Below are 18,477 nucleotides of genomic sequence, written 5' to 3' on the forward strand. Positions count from 1 at the left end.
CTCCATCACCCCAACAACAAAACACTGTGTTAGGATCTCCCAGTCCAGTCCTGAAAGATCCTCCAGCTTGGTGGTTCCCCTGCTCCTAACAATAAACACAGCTCAGTTATTTATATATGCATGCAGAGGTTTCTTCCCTAAAAATGAAGACTTCCTCTAAAGAGGACTCACTTCTCCACATTTTGATGAACCCCCTCCCACACACACACACACACACACACAAAAACATTTATTCGAGGAAATTAACATTTTGCTAGCAAATATATCTACTATAAATCCTACAAAGTGATTGTTTCTGCAATTTTAATAATGTTAATACACAGCCTTCCAGAACCTGGTGTAAAAGATTTCCTGGACATTTTAAATTACATTCTGCTTCCTGTTGATCTTAGCGAGTTTTTCAAAGCAGAACTTCTCCAATTACTCCCAGCTACATACGTCAACAGTAGTCCTTTCCACCAGTAGAAGACCTAGGGTACATTCCTAATGCACAAAGTTTAACCCTGTTTTCAGTTTCACCAATACATCCTGTTGTGTGAGATGTCCCCCAGGTCAAGTGATTTATTCATTATTGGTAAAGGGAATTTTGATTCTGTGGTTACTGCTCTGATTGTTTATGGTACTTATTTTTATTATTATTTTTTTTACTATTGATGACGGTAATAGTTTTTTAAAATGTACAACAGCATATAATTCCAACCAAGCTGCACATTTACCAAATGTTTTAATAAGGAAATGAGTGGACAACGGGTCAACTTTTTAGACAGTCACAGACACAAACCTTCAAGAGCCAGAATGGCATTGTTTTGATGGAACCATATACAACTCCAATTCTCAGAGTACAATTGCAAGGAATTTAGGGATTTCATAATCTACAGTCCATAATATTATAAAAAGATTCAGAGAATCTGGAGAAATTTCTGCAAGGCCGAAAACCAACCTTCAATCCCTTAGGTGGCGCTGCATTAAAAACCGAAATCATTCTGTAATGGAAATTACCACAGGGGCTCAGGAACACTTCAGAAAACCATCATCAGTGAACACAGGCCACAAATTCAAAATGAGTAAATATTTGCAAAAAAAAACAAAAAAACAATAAAGTTGATCCGTTTGAATATTAAGATATTAATATTCAGATAATTGAAGATAGACTGAAAAGGATTTGCACATCATTGTATTCTGTTTTTATTTGTTTTACACAACGTCCCAGCTACTTTAGAATTGGGATTGTACTTCATGTTCCTTTTTACAAACTGGATGAAGCAGAACTGAAAGTCAGTTTCATCAATATGTAATTACAAACTGTAGTAGATGAGATGCTAAATATGACGTTTACTGCTGTATAAGAGTGATACCTTCTCTGTCCTTTTAGGGTCTCTATGCTGAGTCACATGGTTTGGTTGACAACAATATGTATGACCCAGAATTCAAAGCTTCCTTCAGCCTGTCCAATCCTGAGAAGGATAATCCAAGATGGTACCAAGGACAACCAGTAAGCCTACCTATCTCTATACACACTAATTGCCATGCATTGCAACATCATTCTGCTTTCTTTTTCTGTTGTGATTTATCAGCTGTGATGTTTTTTGTTGTCTATAATAGTTAATTTGTAGGATACTTTCCTTTCTAAATCTACATACACTGTAGTCAGTGGCAGGTAGTGTCTCTACCATACAGCTTCAGGGTACTGGGGTCCTGGATTGCCACTTTAGGTCACTGTTTTTAAATTGTGCCACTGTGTTCTCCCTGTGTCTGCGTGTGTCTCCTTCATGTTCTTTGGTATTCTCACACAGTCTAAACACACGTGTTGGTAGTTACATTGGTTGTGCAGGTTTACCCACTAATGAGTGTCCTAGCCATAGGGGTGCACGTGATGATGGATTCAACCTTTGCCAGTATGTAGGTCTCAATGATTTGCTGTGGTGATCTCCTTCTGCACTGTTTCTCAATCCTGGTCTTAGTGGGACACTGCCCTGCACATTTTTCCACTCCCAACACTTGATGCAGATAATGAGATAGATAGATAGATAGATAGATAGATAGATAGATAGATAGACAGACAGACAGACAGACAGATAGATAGATAGATAGATAGATAGATAGATAGATAGATAGATACTTTATTGATCCCCAGGGGAAATTCAAGAGGTAATGAGGTAATTAACTCCTCCTAAAGTTGAAGTGGGTGTAATGGAGCGAGCCAGGAAGAGACCTACCAGGACCAGGATTGTGAACCACTTTCAACATCTAGTTTAATGGAGAAGGTAGTACCACGGCAACAGAGGACTAATGCCCGATTAATAATGCCTTTAATGTACAAATTATTTAATAAGATATAGTCAAGAAATGTTTGTTCTATATGAATATATATAATTTATGTTTCTCTCTCTCTCTGTTTAAGATCTGGCTTACAGCGAAGTATCAAGGTCTGCGTGCAGGAACATTCTTCTGGCCAGGATCAGATGTAAACATAAGTGGTTCTTACCCAGATATATACGAGAAATTTAATGGGTACGAAATAACTGCATTTTATATTTCATTATATTGATTTGCATATTAGGACGACATGTGCACAACAGTTAATATTGCTGCCACACTTCTTCAGGATTCTGGGGATCTGGGATCAATTATTGCCTGAGATCACTGCCTGTGGGTAGATTCCTAGGTGTTGGTTTTTCCACTGGGTGCTCTAGTTACCCATGGTCCCAAAACACATGTTGGCGGGTGAATTGGAAGTGTGAGTCTGTGTGACTAGGTGAGAGTGTGAAATTGGCGACAGGTGTCTGACCCCCTGTCCAAATAACCTTGCATCCACACTTGTTTGTTAATGCGCGCCTAATTTTGCACGGCTTTTTAGGGCATGGGTCCACAATTCCAGTCCTGGAGGGCTGCAAAGTTTGGTGATTCCTCTGATAAAACATACCCCTTAAACCTGCCAATTAACAGACAAGTTGAATCAGGTGTGTGTGAGCAAAGGAATCACCAAACTTTGCTGGAGACCAGCCCTCCAGGACGGGAGTTGTGCACCCCTGCTTTAGAGTGTCCCAATTCTCTTATTTTCCTCATCAAGAGTGCTCACGAGAACCCCCTACACACACTTTATGCGCCCCTCCCATAAGTCTGCAGTAGACAGTGCTTTTGTGAAGGGAATTACACAGGATCCACTGCGGAGATGAAACCAATAACAAGACGCATTGGAAAATGGAGAAACCCTTTAACTGTAACTAGAATCTTTTATGTTTATTAAAAATGCTGAAGTTAAGGGACAAAGCCCTGTTTAACTTTAGTGACTTAAAGGTAAATCAGACAATTCATATTAACAGTGTTAATTTAACATTACTAAATGCAAGTTTCCTTATATTTTATCAAACAGAAGTAATATATTGCTGATAAATAAACAGGGCAATGATGGAAACAACATATGAACAAATATTTACATTTCTGTGTAAAAGTCTGATCAATAAATGGTGGTCTATGGAGGTCACAGACTCTTAATAAAAATAATCTGGATTTTTTGTGTAAAATTTTTGAGAAAAGCTGTGGTGAACTCATCAGAAAGGCATTAACAATGTTGTCCACAAAAGATTATAGGGAGAAACGAGATCTCACAATCTTGTGAAATTCTAATAACTGATATTAAATTTAAACATAATCATGTTTAAGCATTTATAAAAAACACTGTATTTTTTAACCTAGTTTGGGATTAAAACATGTTTAAAATGGGTGCTTCGTGTTTAAGCAGTAGTGACTTAAACACCTGAAGGGAGCTAATATCCTATTCTGCTCTTAACACTCTTAATCCCTCTAACACTTGAAACCTCACACCCATTTTGCTCACCCTTTTCCTCTAAATGTATTGAGCTTTACTGGTTACATTATGTTATGTCAGGTTGATGCTGCACAATTTTAGCCCCGATTTTCAGTTCAGAGGCAAACCAGTTTAGCGTTGGCTCAGTTGTTATGTTTGAACTGCTGGAAAACATCCAGCAGTTCAAGAGCTTGCCAAGAGATCACAGAGGCTTCTCAAATGCCTGGCAAAATATCAGGCAGGTTTCACATCAGGACTTGTCAGCAACTATATATCCAGGAATGTGAACTGTTGTAACTGGCAGTGAGAGCTAAGATCAATGAGAATGTGAGACTCAGGGTGAGGGGACCACTGAGGGAGGACAAGTATCCTGTCTGTGCTGTGTATTGCTGCATCACAGCTTCTTGCATGATTTTTTATGACACAATCTATTTTTGAAGACAAGACAAAGTTGCTGGGGTTCATCCTGCTGACTGTATAATTCGTGACCCTATGTCACAGATCGATCATGTATTGCAGAAGCCAAATGATTTAGAAGCCAGATTATAAGTACACAAGTTGTGTAGTGTAAAAGGTACAACAATCTGATGACTTTGAAAGTCGCATAGTGTGCACATGGCATTCGCACCATTCTGTAACGGGTAAATGTATTTGTTTTTAAAATCGTTGATAGATTTTCATGTGTAAGTTGTGGGTGTGTGTTACAGATCAGTTGCATTTGAGCAGAGAGTTTTCACTGTACTGAAGTGGTTACAGTTGCCTGACGATGAGCGGTGAGTCTAAGCAACCTTTCTGTCATCGTTTACACATTTACAACTCCATTACCCAGTTTTTATCAGGTAATTGAAGCCATTTATACTGCTCCATGACTCCAGACTCAGCCCTTAGACTGATAAAGCCATGAAAGTGACCAAAGTCAAATGCTCTTTGTGTCTGTTATAATGTGATTATACTGATTTTTCTACACTGTACATCACTCTGATGGGACTCTGAGTGATGACTTGTTTAAATATTAATTAACATATAAAAGTAATTTTTAATGCTTCAATAAATAATTAATTTCAATTTATCTGCCTTTTAGGCCAGATTTTTTCACCCTGTATCTGGAAGAACCAGATTCATCTGGCCACAGCTATGGACCAGTCAGTGGAGGGGTGAGAAGGACACATACACACAGACACACACACACACACATACTGATATACCGCATATAAGACATACATATACAACCAAACAAACATGACCTTGAATTTGACTAAGCAGAAATGCATATGAGATGAGATTAGATACACCAGTCATTGTCCATTTATAAAAGCTAAACTGAAAGAAGCACATGAAGGTCTACAATTTTATACTGTAGTCTAGCTGTTGCGCTGCATAATTAGTTAGCCCCTTTCACCCTGTACTTTAATGATCAGAACCACCACAGCCGGTATTTTATGCAGATCTGTGCTGGTATGAGTATATATATATATGAGTATGAGTATATGAGTAAATATAGCAGGGCTGCTGAAGTTCTTAAAGGCCTTGGTGTCATTGTTAAACAATAGTCCACCAACCAAAATTATCCAGCCAGCAGTGTCCTGTTGGCGGTGTCCTATGTCCATTGATGAAGGACTAGAGGAGCATTTTTTTCACAGCAATGGTGGATCATGAACCACGTATGGAGCCTCTCAGTAGTTCCTTGAAGTTAATCACCAGCAGGCAGCAGCAGCATTGTAGAATTACAGCAGAACAGATGCGAGTGTCCCACTAACATAGTATATTTAAGGAATATTAACAGTTAACAGATTATGCTGTAGGACTTGAAATAAAGTAAGCAGCACACTATTAAAAACAAACAGCCTGGGAATGACCTTGTATGATGTTTGGCTGGGGGAGTTAAATGTTACTGGGCGAGTGATTGTAGAGTTGTGAGTGGATGATTTATTTTGCAATACATGCTAAGCTAAAGCAAAGTCACATTACTAAAAATTACAACAACAAATAAAATATTTGAATAATTTTGAATAAAGAACAGAGTGAAAGGAGACTTGCAATGTATGCAGTGCAACAAATGGACCAGAGCCTGTAATTTTGAGTTTGTCTATTAAAACAAAATAGGGACTAGCACACATTTTTGGTGCTGGTCTTTGACTAATCTGTGATCTAATATTGCCTGGAAAAGTCCCTGATGTGTAGTAATCGCATTGTTTAGGGTTATATCTCATGTCTTACTTGTTTAAATGTGTGCTACTTCATTTGCCTTTCTATAAGTCAATGTTTACTTCAGTTTGAAATTTTACCCAAGCAAGTCATGTTGTTTTTCCTGACTTCTGCGTCTGTATCTACTTACAATGTTGCTTGATTAAAACACGTCAATGTCTGTGAATCAGGGTTTTCGTAAATGCGTAATTAGCTGATGATTAACACATGTCCAAATATTTATGTCTATGTTGAAATTTTACAGATGCTCTGTCAAGTGTTGTTACCTTGTCAAAGTGTGCTACTGGAGTGTACTTTTATATGCACACCTAAAAAAATAAAAACAGTAACAGAATATTTGGATAGGCTGAAAGATAATATATCACAAAATGCTCCCAACAGAAGTATAAACAGGGGATATGCATACCCTAAATCTAGTTAACATTCAAATACAGTTTTTCAAAAAACATAATTGGTTTTACACCCTAACTGCCCATTCAGACTTTTCTTTAAAAATATGTAATTTAAGTACTACACCAAGGCCATTAGGCCAAATAAGAAAACGCTTAAAATACAAAAATTTCACCAGTAGGTTTGGAAAAGCTAAAAAAAAAAAAATCAAAAAAGTTTCTACATGGCAGAAAGGTACTTTACAACAGTTTGAGTTTCCTCAAATGTGTGGAAGTACACATTAGACACTTCGGCTCAGATTCATGGCATACATCAGTTCCATCAACTGTTTGTAAGTCTCTGCGCCTCTGCTGTGTTGTCACATTTTGTCTATACCTCACTGCCCTCCACAATGATGGAAATATCAGTTGTATCTTCATCTCTGGCAGCCTAGACATCAGGGATCTTCAGGATGTGCAGTGTAGTGAAAGAAAGCTCAAGTGTAGTCACCTCAGTTGTACTCCTTGTTGAATTCCAGCTCTGTAATTAAGCAGATAGAGATTAGGAACATGTTTTGTTCACTTCAATATATTTTCTTTAAAGAATCTTTAATGAAAAACTGTAAACTGCAAATTCATTAACTACAGAACTTCAAATGTGGCAAGATTATCAGGTTATAGTACAAAAGATTATGCTAAAACCGATGCTAAAGATCTCATCTAAATAACTTAAATTAACCTCCTATCTGCTTTTCTCCCTGCCCATCTGCATTTCTCACTGTCCCACTACTTTTTTTATGCTGCAGTCCATCTTTATATAATTACATAAGAAAATGAATTAGTTTGCAGGCTTTTGTTTCTTTTTTCTCTCAATAAATAGGCTTCTATCTTTTTCAATATAACCTCCTTCAACCCATTAATCACTAGCCCAAAATCAGTGCTACTCCCTAACAAAGGAATTTTGTATGTGGAATAACAGATCCCTTCCAAAAAATTAGAATATCATGGAAAAGTCAATTAATTTCCATAATTCCATTCAAAAAGTTAAACTTTCATAGATTATAGATTCAGGGCCCACAATTTAAATGATGTCAAGAATACTGTGGAGAAATCAGCCCAAACTACTTCTCAGTTTTTGCAGAAAAAAAAGAAACTAGGATCACATCAAATCAATCAAAATATGGTACTTTCAAAACGATATGTCAATCTTCAATACTTGGTTAGGAATCCCTTTGCTTTAATAACTGCCTCGATGCGATGTGGCATTGAGGCAATCAGCCTGTGGCATTGCGTGGGAGTTATGGAAGCCCAGATTTCCTCAATGCTTGCTGTCAGTTCTTCTTTGTTGTTGGGTCTGGTGCCCCTCATTTTCCTCTTGAGAATACTACATAGATTCTCAATGGGGTTTATGTCTGGCGAGTTGGCTGGCCAGTCAAGCACTGTGGGCATCAAACTAGGCTTTGGTGCTTCTGGCGGCCAGGTCCTGCTGGAAGAGGAAATCTACATCTCCATACGGATCCTCAGCAGAAGGAATCATGAAGTCCTCTAAAACATTCTGGTAGACTGTTGAGGTGACCTTGGATTTAAGAAAAGAGAGTTTTCCCAGCACCTGCACCAGGCATTGAAAGGCACGCTTTTCTGGTCAATGGTCCAGCCCTTCTCCTTGGCCCAGTTGAGATGCTTCCTACGATGGCTCAGGTTCAGGAGTGGCTTGACCCAAGGAACCTGACAGTTGTAGCCCATCTCCCGGATGCGTCTGAAAGTGCTGGTTTTTGAAGCTGTGACTCATTCCACTCTTTCTGGATCTCTGCCAGATTCTTGAATCTTTTTTTTTTTTTTTTTTTTGATAATCTGCTGAAGCCCACAGTCATCTCTTTTGCTGGTGCATCTTCTCCTGACACATTTTGTCCTTCCACTAGATTTTCCATTGATTTGCTTGGACATAGCACTCTGTGAAAAGCCAGCCTCCTTAGCTATGAACGTTTGTGGCTTACCCATTCTATGGAGGGTATCAATGATGGTCTTCTGGCCAGTTGTTATGTCTGCAGTCTTCTCCATATTGAACCGAACTGAGACAATTGAACCAAACTGAAGCAATTTAATGACACCTGGGGAAACTTCTGCAGGTGCTTTGAGTTTAGTAGATTATTAGTGTGTCACACTCAGTTTAAAACATTCATGCCCTGCAAAATTCAGGCTGATTTCTCCACAGTATTCTAATCCTGTTTTCGTGGGTTTTATGAACTGGAAGCCCAAACTATGTGAAAATAAACAAATAAATACTTGAAATCATTTCAATTGTGGGACCTGAAAATATAATCTATGAAAGTTCCAGTTTTTGAATGGAATTATGGAAATTAATCTACTTTTCCATGATATTCTAATTTTTTTGAATGGGTCTGTATATTTAAAACATTACATTACACAACAAACCAGCACTGAGTATGTATTTTAACCTACTTAACTAGTACTTTATGTCTTCTTAATGTATTTAAGCGGTTTTATTTCTTAAAATGAGGGAAGTGGTTCTGTGTGACATGCAACCCACAATAATGCTCGCATCGTCTTGTAAAATACGCCATCAACTCGCATAATCATTAAAATTGAAATACTCATGTAAGAGCGATTGTCATATCATTTAACCTTCCTCTTGTGTTAGGGTCTTGACCGATCCGTTTTTATGTTTTAAATGCATACAAGTACTCCATAAATTTGTTTATTGCATCAAGACTTTTTGACTTTGTCAGAAACTTCTATTTACACAAAATAATAAAAACATTTTTTTTTACTAAATTATGAAATTCTCTTGTTAAAATTATGGCTTTTCTGTTGTTAGGGTCAATTTTGACCTAGGTATAATTTTAAATCAGAAAACAAAAAAAGTGCCCAATCTGGAATCATAAGCACACTATAAACCAACAGCCTACAGCCAGCTCTTCCTACAACCACTTGAGTTTCAGTTAGGGGCTTCTATATTTGCCTGTTTCACAAAACAAGGAAAACAGACATGTCCAGACATGTAAGGCCAAGTCAGTTTAGAGTTTGTGTTTTGTAGAATATACAGTATCTCCAGTTTACAGTATGAAACAATGAAAAATAAAAACCAATCCTTTCATGGATAAGGAAGCCTACCAAGATGAATAAGAGGTAAGAAACAAATTGGTGTCTAATTAATTGTTTTTAGGGTATCTTGGGTGCAGTGGCGGATGCTGGTCTTTCAAGGAGGGGAAGCTCAATTTCGGCCTACATCATAAAATGTGTCGGTTTATTTATATGTAAATTCTACCCTCCGTTCCTTTTTAAGAAAATGACCTGTGACCCTGTCGTACCAACAAGGCGTCTTTTCCAGGGACTTGACTAGTGTCCTCTCAATGGCCAGCAGAGCTAGGCTGCTTAAACGGCCTTGGCCCATGTGAAGTATGTCCGCCTGTGAGTGCTTTGTGACGGTGGAAGGGCTCAGCAGCCCCCGCTGGACAGAAACTGCGATAGAAGTCAAAAAGAGTGATAGAAGTCAGTCTCCAAACACAAGCAGCTACAAAAAAAAAACACCAGAAATAGAAGCTCAATTTGTCACTAGTCGTTTTTAACAAAGAAAATGCCGCTAAGAGGTTTAAGAAAGTCAACTCAGAACAGAATGAACATTTAATGCTCCCACGAATATTTACACCAAAGTATCGCTGATTCACTCATTTCGCTGTCAATCAAAAAGGGATTCAGCCTCAGACAGATCATCCAATCATCATGCAGAGCTAAGAGTCTACACTACATTTGGGCGATACCAAAATATTTATGTATCCAAAAATATAATGTTAAACTGAAATACTTACAGGGGTTGGACAATGAAACTGAAACACCTGGTTTTAGACCACTAACATTTATTAGTGTTATGAAGGCTGAGGATTCCGTATCGGTTTCTACTCGGACCAAATTAGTTGTCGGACCGCAGCACGCAGAGAGAGAGAGAGCACGAGGCAAAGAGAGAGCATGAAGGCGAGAGAGAATGAGCACGTTGGAGGAAAAGAGCACGGCAGCGCTAACATCTGACTGAACCTTGTTATTATCAGTGATATGCGTGCCTGACATTATGTGAGTTAGTCGTTATGCAGTAATCGTTAACTTGTGGATATAATTAAAGAATAATACGTTGTTAAGTCGAGTGAAGTAAGGTTCACCAGGAACCAGTTATGTTTAGCCTGCAGTATATTTTCATGTTAGACATGAGTGTTCAAGAGTTCATGGGAATGCATTAGGTTAGCATGGGATTTAGTTAATTAAATGTGTGTGTTAATGTGGTAGTTATGAACAATCTCTTTTCTCTTTATTTGTTTCTGTAGACCATATCAGAATATCCTCAAATCAGCTACCTATTACCCTGCTTCCCATATTCCACCTGCCATATCAATAGACATGTTCATATTAAGTCACCTATTGACATACTCTCCTGTAAGCATTCTGAGTCAGCCTAAGAGAGTGTGAGACTGTATCAAAGAAACAATAATAGTTGTCTGGATGAGCTGCCGTTATTCAGTAAACCATCCTAACTTCACACTGACTCTGGTGTCTTCCTGGGCTCTAATAGGCCTTCCCAGTCTGATGTCTATCTATGATTAAGTAAAACCAATTTTGGAGCAGGATTGAGATAATCACATTGAAACCTTCACCACACTTGATGGTCCTTCGAGCTGGATAGGCATTACCTGGTATCATTAATCTCCAATCGGTGTAAAGCACCATGCAGTCAGTCCACCCTAAACGTCGTCCAGCTTATTTACAAGACTATGAAGTAAATATGGCAGGCTTCAAGGAAACAACCTCAGTCACTGATGTCATACAGCAGGTGCCGTATGAGTTCTCAGAGCAGCCACTAGTCAACGCTGTCATAAGCCCAGCTGCTGCTACAGATATGAGTCATCTCACATGCTCACTGCAATCGAGACAGAACACCACTGTTGATGAATGGCACCTCACCCCTGAACAGTCCATACGTGAAGCTGATAGCAACTTAAGCCTCCAGTCCCAGCCTCTAGCGTATAGTGGTCCCTTCCAAACAATGCATAGGAAGCAAATGGATGAAATTTATCGGCAAAATGCAAAATTGTATGAAACTCAGTGTGCAGTACGAGCCGACATAGCCCGTCTCCAAGCAGCTAGAGAGGACTTAGTGATGATGATGGAAAGGGCATGCAGTCTTTTAACCAATGTCCAACAGCAGGAGCCCTATCCAGAAGATGAGGAGTGGCAAGCTCCACCTCCATGGGTTGTCCTTGATGCTGAACCATTTCCTAATCCTACCCTTGACGCCATGAATCCTTCCCACCAGAAGGTTAACCTGGCTACTTCAACTCCTAAAGCGGTTAACAGTGACCATCACCCAAGACACGTAGAGATAACAGCACCCTCTGAAAACAAACGTGCTCCATTCACAACAGGCCGTCCCATTTCTGAGGCCCCCCACTTGAGCTCTGAACTTACAACCCGTACTCTCCATCAACGCATGTTGCCAGCTCCAAATCCCTCTGGAATAGAGCGATATTACAGAGGACCTCAACCAACCATTCCCTGCTTTCGTAGTCGAGACCCCAGTGAGTTTGCCCGCCTCAAAACGGCATTAGATAACCTCCTACCACCAGACAGTACAGAGTTTTTCAGGTATCAAGTGTTAGTTGACCATTTAAAGACAGAAGAGGCCTGTCTCATAGCTGACTCCTACCTTCATTCGCCTACCCCCTATAGTGATACAATCTTAGCCCTTAATGTAAGATTTGGTCAGCCTCACCAGATCGCCCTCAAGAGAATAGCGTACATCATGGACTTACCTGATGTGCATGAGGGTTATCCTTCAGCTTTCGAGAAATTCTCCCTCCAGGTTCAATTACTAGGTTGGTATGCTTCGAACTTTGGGACCAGTAGGTATTGTAGAGCTCCGGTGCGGGTCTCATGTAGCTAGACTTCTCAATAAGCTTCCGCCTAATCGAAGAGCAGATTTCCACCACCACTTCCTGCAACATCCAAGCACTCCATACACACTGGAAGGGCTAGCAGAATAGCTGAAGCATGAAGCATGGTGTCAGGATTATGATAGTGAGCCAACTAAGAGGGAAAAGCGGACCAGACCAGTTCTACAGGGAAGTCAACGTCATAAGTATAATAGTGCAACCATTCTAATAGGTGTGGAAAATAAAGACGGTCAGTCCAACACTGATGCAAGAGCTCCACCTATGGGCCGACCTAAGTCACATTGTTTCTACTGCCAAAGTACAGTACACCCTTTCAGTCAATGCCCTGCACTCCAAGCCCTTACAAAACCCACAGCTGCTCTATTTAAATAAGCCTGCTAGCAATAATCGTGTACTTCTTAAAGTAGTGTGTGTGCTGCTTCATGTTGGAGAGAGTACATTGGATACATTTGCTATCCTAGATGATGGGTCAGAACGTACAATACTCTTACCAGAATCCACAAGGAAAATTAGATTAAAGGGAAACCCTGAGAGCCTTAATTTGAAGACTATACGACATGACATTCAAACGCTACATGGATCGTAAGTGTCTTTCCAGATCTCCTCTTTCACACAGCCACGCAAAGCCTACCAGATTTCTCAGGCCTTTACTGCCTCTCAGTTGGCCCTATTAGATCACTCCTATCCTGTATCCAAGCTACAAACCCAGTACCGTCATTTAGCTGGCCTTCCACTCCATCCCTTTGAAAGAGCAAAACCCCTTATTTTGATTGGCGCTGACCACCCCCACCTCATAACACCCATTGAACCTGTAAAGTTGGGTCCTCCAGGTGGACCTGCAGCTGTTAACACCAGATTAGGATGGGCTCTTCAAGGGCCTACTAGTTTGATGGAGCAAGGGTTATCTCCACAACAGTGCCTGCACACTTCAGTTGTCCCAGATGCTGCGGAGCTATTCCAGTGTGTGGAGAAGCTCTGGCAGGTCGACACTGTACAATTCCAGAAGGAATAAGATTACACCCATTCCAGACAAGACAATGAAGCCATGGCAATCCTAGAGACAAAGACAATCTGTATCAAAGAAGGTGATATCTACCGTTATGCCACACCTCTACTACGTAAACAAAAATATGCCTATGCTGCGTTCTTCAGTAGATGCAGTTTTGCCACGGTTCAGAAGCACAGAGAGGAAGCTCTCTAGAGACCCCCAGTGTGCCGCAGCTTATAATGCTGAAACCCAGAAGCTCCTCCTATCAGGTTCAGTGGTAAAGCTAAAGGACAAGCCTCCTGATGATGAAGAATCATGGTTCATTCCTCACCATGTGGTCTCGCACAACAGCAAGAATCGTATAGTATTTGACTGCTCTTTTCAGACAGGTGGGATTAGCTTAAATGATTCTCTTCTCCCTGGGCCCAGTTTAGGCTCATCACTCCTTGGAGTTCTACTCTGTTTTAGAGAACATGCGGTGGCTATCAGTGGAGATGTACGAGCTATGTTCCATCAGGTCTGCCTCCTTCCGGAGGACAGCACACTCTTGAAGTTCATATGGCGCGATATGAGACGAGAAGATCCGTCTGATATTTATGAATGTAAGGTGTTACCATTTGGAACGACATGTAGCTCATGTTGCGCCATATACGCTATGCAACGTCATGTGCTGCAGAAAAGTCAACTGGAAGATGATGTAAGGTTTTCCATAGAACAAAGTTTTTATGTTAATAACTGCCTTCAGATCGTTCCGTCAGCACTGGAGGCCAAACTGCTGATTGACAAGCTGAGAACTTTACTAGCGAGAGGAGGTTTTGAGTTGAGGCAGTGGACAAACAATGTGCCATCAGTCATTGGTCACATCCCCACTGAAGCCAGATCGAGTAGCAGTGAGCAGTGGTTAGCACATGGGAAGTTTGAGAGTGAAGAAGGAGCCCTAGGTCCTATTTGGAACTGTCCATCGGACACGTTGATGTACAAGCATCGAGAAATGACCTATTGTCCAACTACTATGAGAATCATATATAAAATACTGGCAAGCCAGTACGACTTTTTAGGCTACATTCTTCCATTTGTAACCTGTGCCAAGATCCTAGTGCAACGTTTGTGGGAGAAACATCGCGGGTGGGATGACCCTCTTCTCCCTGGTGACTTGCTGCGGAGTTGGAACCAATGGGAAGAAGAGCTCTCTCTTTTGCCTAAGATTCACCTACCAAGACCTTATGTGCCACCTGATGTTAAACAGGCAGAAGCCATTAGAGAACAGATATCATGCAGATATAAGGTTTTTGTCGGCACGAGAATAGCTGAGATTCGTGAATTTATAGAAGTTTCAGACTGGAGATACGTACACTCAGAGTTGAACCCAACTGATGATCTCACTAGAGGGAAGGCTTTGATGGAATTGCGTAAACCCAGTAGATGGACTCAAGGACCTCCATTTCTCCTCCAAGGTCCAGATAAATGGCCAGATCCACCAAATGCCATATTCCACCTGCAATATCAATAGACATGTTCATATTAAGTCACCTGTTGACATACTCTCCTGTAAGCATTCTGAGTCAGCCTAAGAGAGTGTGAGACTGTATCAAAGAAACAATAATAGTTGTCTGGATGAGCTGCCGTTATTCAGTAAACCATCCTAACTTCACACTGACTCTGGTGTCTTCCTGGGCTCTAATAGGCCTTCCCAGTCTGATGTCTATCTATGATTAAGTAAAACCAATTTTGGAGTGGGATTGAGATAATCACATTGAAAACTTCACCACAATTAGTATGGTGTAGGGCCTCCTTTTTTTGGCCAATACACCATCAATTCGTCTTGGGAATGACATATACAAGTCCTGCACAATGGTCAGAGGGATTTTAAGCCATTCTTCTTGCAGGATAGTGGCCAGTTCACTACGTGATGCTGGTGGAGGAAAACGTTTCCTGACTCGCTCCTCCAAAACACCCCAAAGTAGCTCAATAATATTTAGATCTGGTGACTGTGCAGGCCATGGGAAATGTTCAACTTTCATGTTCATCAAACCAATCTTTCACCAGTCTTGCTGTGTGTATTGGTGCACTGTCATCCTGATACACCGCCTTCAGGATACAATGTTTGAACCATTGGATGCACATGGTCCTCCAGAATGGTTCAGTAGTCCTTGGCAGTGACACGCCCATCTAGCACAAGTATTGGGCCAAGGGAATGCCATGATATGACAGCCCAAACCGTCAATGATCCATCCCCATGCTTCACTCTGGGCATGTAACAGTATGGGTGGTATGCTTCTTTGGGGCTTTTCCACACCGTATCTCTCCCGGATGTTGGGAAAACAGCAAAGGTGGACTCATCAAAGAACAATACATGTTTCACATTGTCCACAGCCCAAGATTTGTGCTCCTTGCACCATTGAAACCGATGTTTGGCATTGGCATGAGTGACCAAAGGTTTGGCTATAGCAGCCCGGCCGTGTATATTGACCCCGTGGAGCTCCCGACCGACAGTTCTAGTGGAAACAGGATAGTTGAGGTGCACATTTAATTCTGCTGTGATTTGGGCAGCTGTGATTTTTGGATACAATCCGGGTTAGCACCCGAACATCCCTGTCAGACAGCTCTTGCTCTTGCGTCCACAATTAATCCTGTTGGATGTGTGTGTCCTTCTTGGTGGTATGCTGACATTACCCTAGATACCGTGGCTCTTGATACATCACAAAGACTTGCTGTCTTGGTCACAGATGTGCCAGCAAGATGTGCACCAACAATTTGTCCTCTTTTGAACTCTGGTATGTCACTCATAATGTTGTGTGCATTGCAATATTTTGAGCAAAACTGTGATCTTATCCTGCTAATTGAACCTAAATCAAATTCAAATCAAATTTATTTGTATAGCGCTTTTTACAACTGACGTTGTCACAAAGCAGCTTCACAGTTTCAAAACAGAACATTTAAATCAAAGCCCAATGCAAGCAAGCCGAAGGCGACAGTGGCAAGGAAAAACTCCCTCGAGGCTGGAGGAAGAAACCTTGGGAGGAACCAAGACTCACAAAGGGGACCCATCCTCCTCTGATCAAACTATAGATTGAATTTTAAATGATCACCAATGAAGTGTCATTATGCTACATAATAATAATAATAAGGTGAGCAGCTGGTCTGGTCTGGTCTGCAGGAGAATCCAGCAAACAATCTTCCATCAGTGGGCCACCATTCTCTCAGAAAACAGTAAAAGGGAAGCAGTTAGTTGAGTTGAGTGCTGCAGAGAATAAGAGCATGTGAATATTTTCTTTAGTGTAGTGACGGATCTGACTGTAACAGACTGGGAGGAGGGAAACCAGAAGGAGCTCAGGCAAAGACATCCTTTCGTTCCAAGCAAGAGAAATTGTGAGCACATCATCCAGGTTTACCCTGATTCTCCATGTCCATGGGTTCCTGAAATGACAACCTTAAACTAGACAGAGGTTAGTTGCCAAAGGCTAAACTGAACAAGTGTGTTTTGAGCCTAGACTTAAACATAGTGACTGTGTCTGCATCCCGAACACTAGCTGTAAGATTGTTCCAGAGCTGAGGGGCTTTGTAGGAGAAGGCTTTCCCCCCCGCTGACGTCTTATGAATTCTGGGTACTAGTAAGAGGCCGGCGCCCTGAGATCTGAGTAATCTTGGTGGTTCATAGTGTGTGATGAGGTCTTGCAAGTATTCAGGGGCGAGACCATATAAGGATTTATACGTGAGTAAAAGAATTTTGTAATCAATATGGAATTTAACTGGAAGCCAGTGAAGGGCCAATAAGACTGGACTGATATGATCAAATTTTCTAGTTTTAGTGAGGACCCTGGCTGCAGCATTTTGAATTAACTGGAGTTTACTCAAGTTTCTGCTGGAGCATCCTGATAAAAGTGCATTGCAATAATCTAATCTTGATGAAATAAAAGCGTGAACTAATTTTTCCGCATCTGGGAGGGATAAGGAATTTCTTAACTTAGCGAGGTTCCGAAGATGTAGGAAAGCTATTCTTGTAATGTTACCTATATGCTGATCAAATGATAGATCTGAATCAATTATAACACCCATATTTTTAGCTGATGAGCTAGGGAGAACAGGTAAGTCAAAATTATGTATTAAATCTGATACCTTATTTATCGCAGGTTTTGGACCTAGAAGGAGAACCTCGGTTTTGTTGCTGTTTAGCAGAAGGAAATTGTATGACATCCAATGCTTCACTTCTTTAACACAGTCCTCCATTTTCTTTAATGTAGGTTTGTCATCTGGTTTGGCTGATATGTATAACTGTGTGTCATCTGCATAACTGTGGAAGGTAATGCCATGCCTGCTAATAACTCTGCCCAGTGGCAGCATGTATAATATGAATAGTAAAGGTCCTAAAATGGAGCCTTGGGGAACTCCAAATCTCATTTTTGTATGAGTAGAAGAAACATTATTTACGTTTACAAACTGATAGCGATCTGTGAGGTAAGACTTAAACCATGATAGGGCTGTTCCTGTTATTCCAACCATGTTTTTTAATCTTTCTAGCAGAATAGTATGATCAATTGTATCGAAAGCTGCACTGAGGTCTAGTAGAACTAGCATGGATACACAGCCTCGATCAGAGGCTAGAAGAAGGTCGTTTGTTATCTTAACTAAAGCTGTTTCGGTGCTATGGTGTGGCCTAAAACCATATTGAAATTTTTCATATATGTTATTCTTATGCAAGTATGACCTAAGTTGTTGGGCCACAACTTTTTCTAAGATCTTAGATATGAAGGGAAGGTTAGAGATGGGTCTGTAATTGGATAGTACACTAGGATCAAGATTTGGTTTTTTGATCAGGGGCTTAATAACTGCTAGTTTAAATGCTTTGGGTATGTGACCTAGTCTAAGGGACGAATTTATGATTGTTAAAATGGGATTGATTATGACTGGTAATACTTCTTTAAATAGTTTTGTTGGTATTGCATCAAGTGTGCAGGTCGTACAATTTGACGAGTAGATGATTTTCTCCAGTTCTAGCTGTGGTAGTGGGTCAAAGTCCTCTAATCTTTCTTCTATGTTTTGTTCTATATCATCCACACCAGATGACAGACAGGCTGGATTTAGTAATATGGTATTTATTGTTTGTCTAATATTTTCAATCTTATTGTTAAAAAAGTCCATAAAAGCATTGCT

The 18,477-nt window shown here is 40.4% G+C and overlaps 1 protein-coding gene and 1 long non-coding RNA gene across 2 annotated transcripts in view; one reads left to right on the plus strand and one right to left on the minus strand.

Annotated features, from left to right (window-relative positions):
• Window positions 1–18,477, plus strand: part of LOC136694927 (venom phosphodiesterase CdcPDE) — a 59,052-nt gene that overhangs the window by 7,601 nt on the left and 32,974 nt on the right. Inside the window, exons 8-11 of the mRNA XM_066668755.1 lie at window positions 1,373–1,492; window positions 2,402–2,511; window positions 4,516–4,581; window positions 4,890–4,962. Of these exons, the coding sequence (XP_066524852.1) occupies window positions 1,373–1,492; window positions 2,402–2,511; window positions 4,516–4,581; window positions 4,890–4,962 (369 nt within the window). The remainder of the gene's footprint in view (window positions 1–1,372; window positions 1,493–2,401; window positions 2,512–4,515; window positions 4,582–4,889; window positions 4,963–18,477) is intronic.
• On the minus strand, window positions 6,788–14,988 carry LOC136694324 (uncharacterized). Its single transcript, XR_010802181.1, has 3 exons — window positions 14,679–14,988; window positions 12,198–13,392; window positions 6,788–6,922 (listed from the first exon to the last, which is right to left on the minus strand). It is a non-coding gene; the product is annotated as an uncharacterized lncRNA (long non-coding RNA).

The sequence above is a fragment of the Hoplias malabaricus genome, chromosome 4, assembly GCF_029633855.1.
Source record: "Hoplias malabaricus isolate fHopMal1 chromosome 4, fHopMal1.hap1, whole genome shotgun sequence".
Lineage (NCBI taxonomy): Eukaryota > Metazoa > Chordata > Actinopteri > Characiformes > Erythrinidae > Hoplias > Hoplias malabaricus.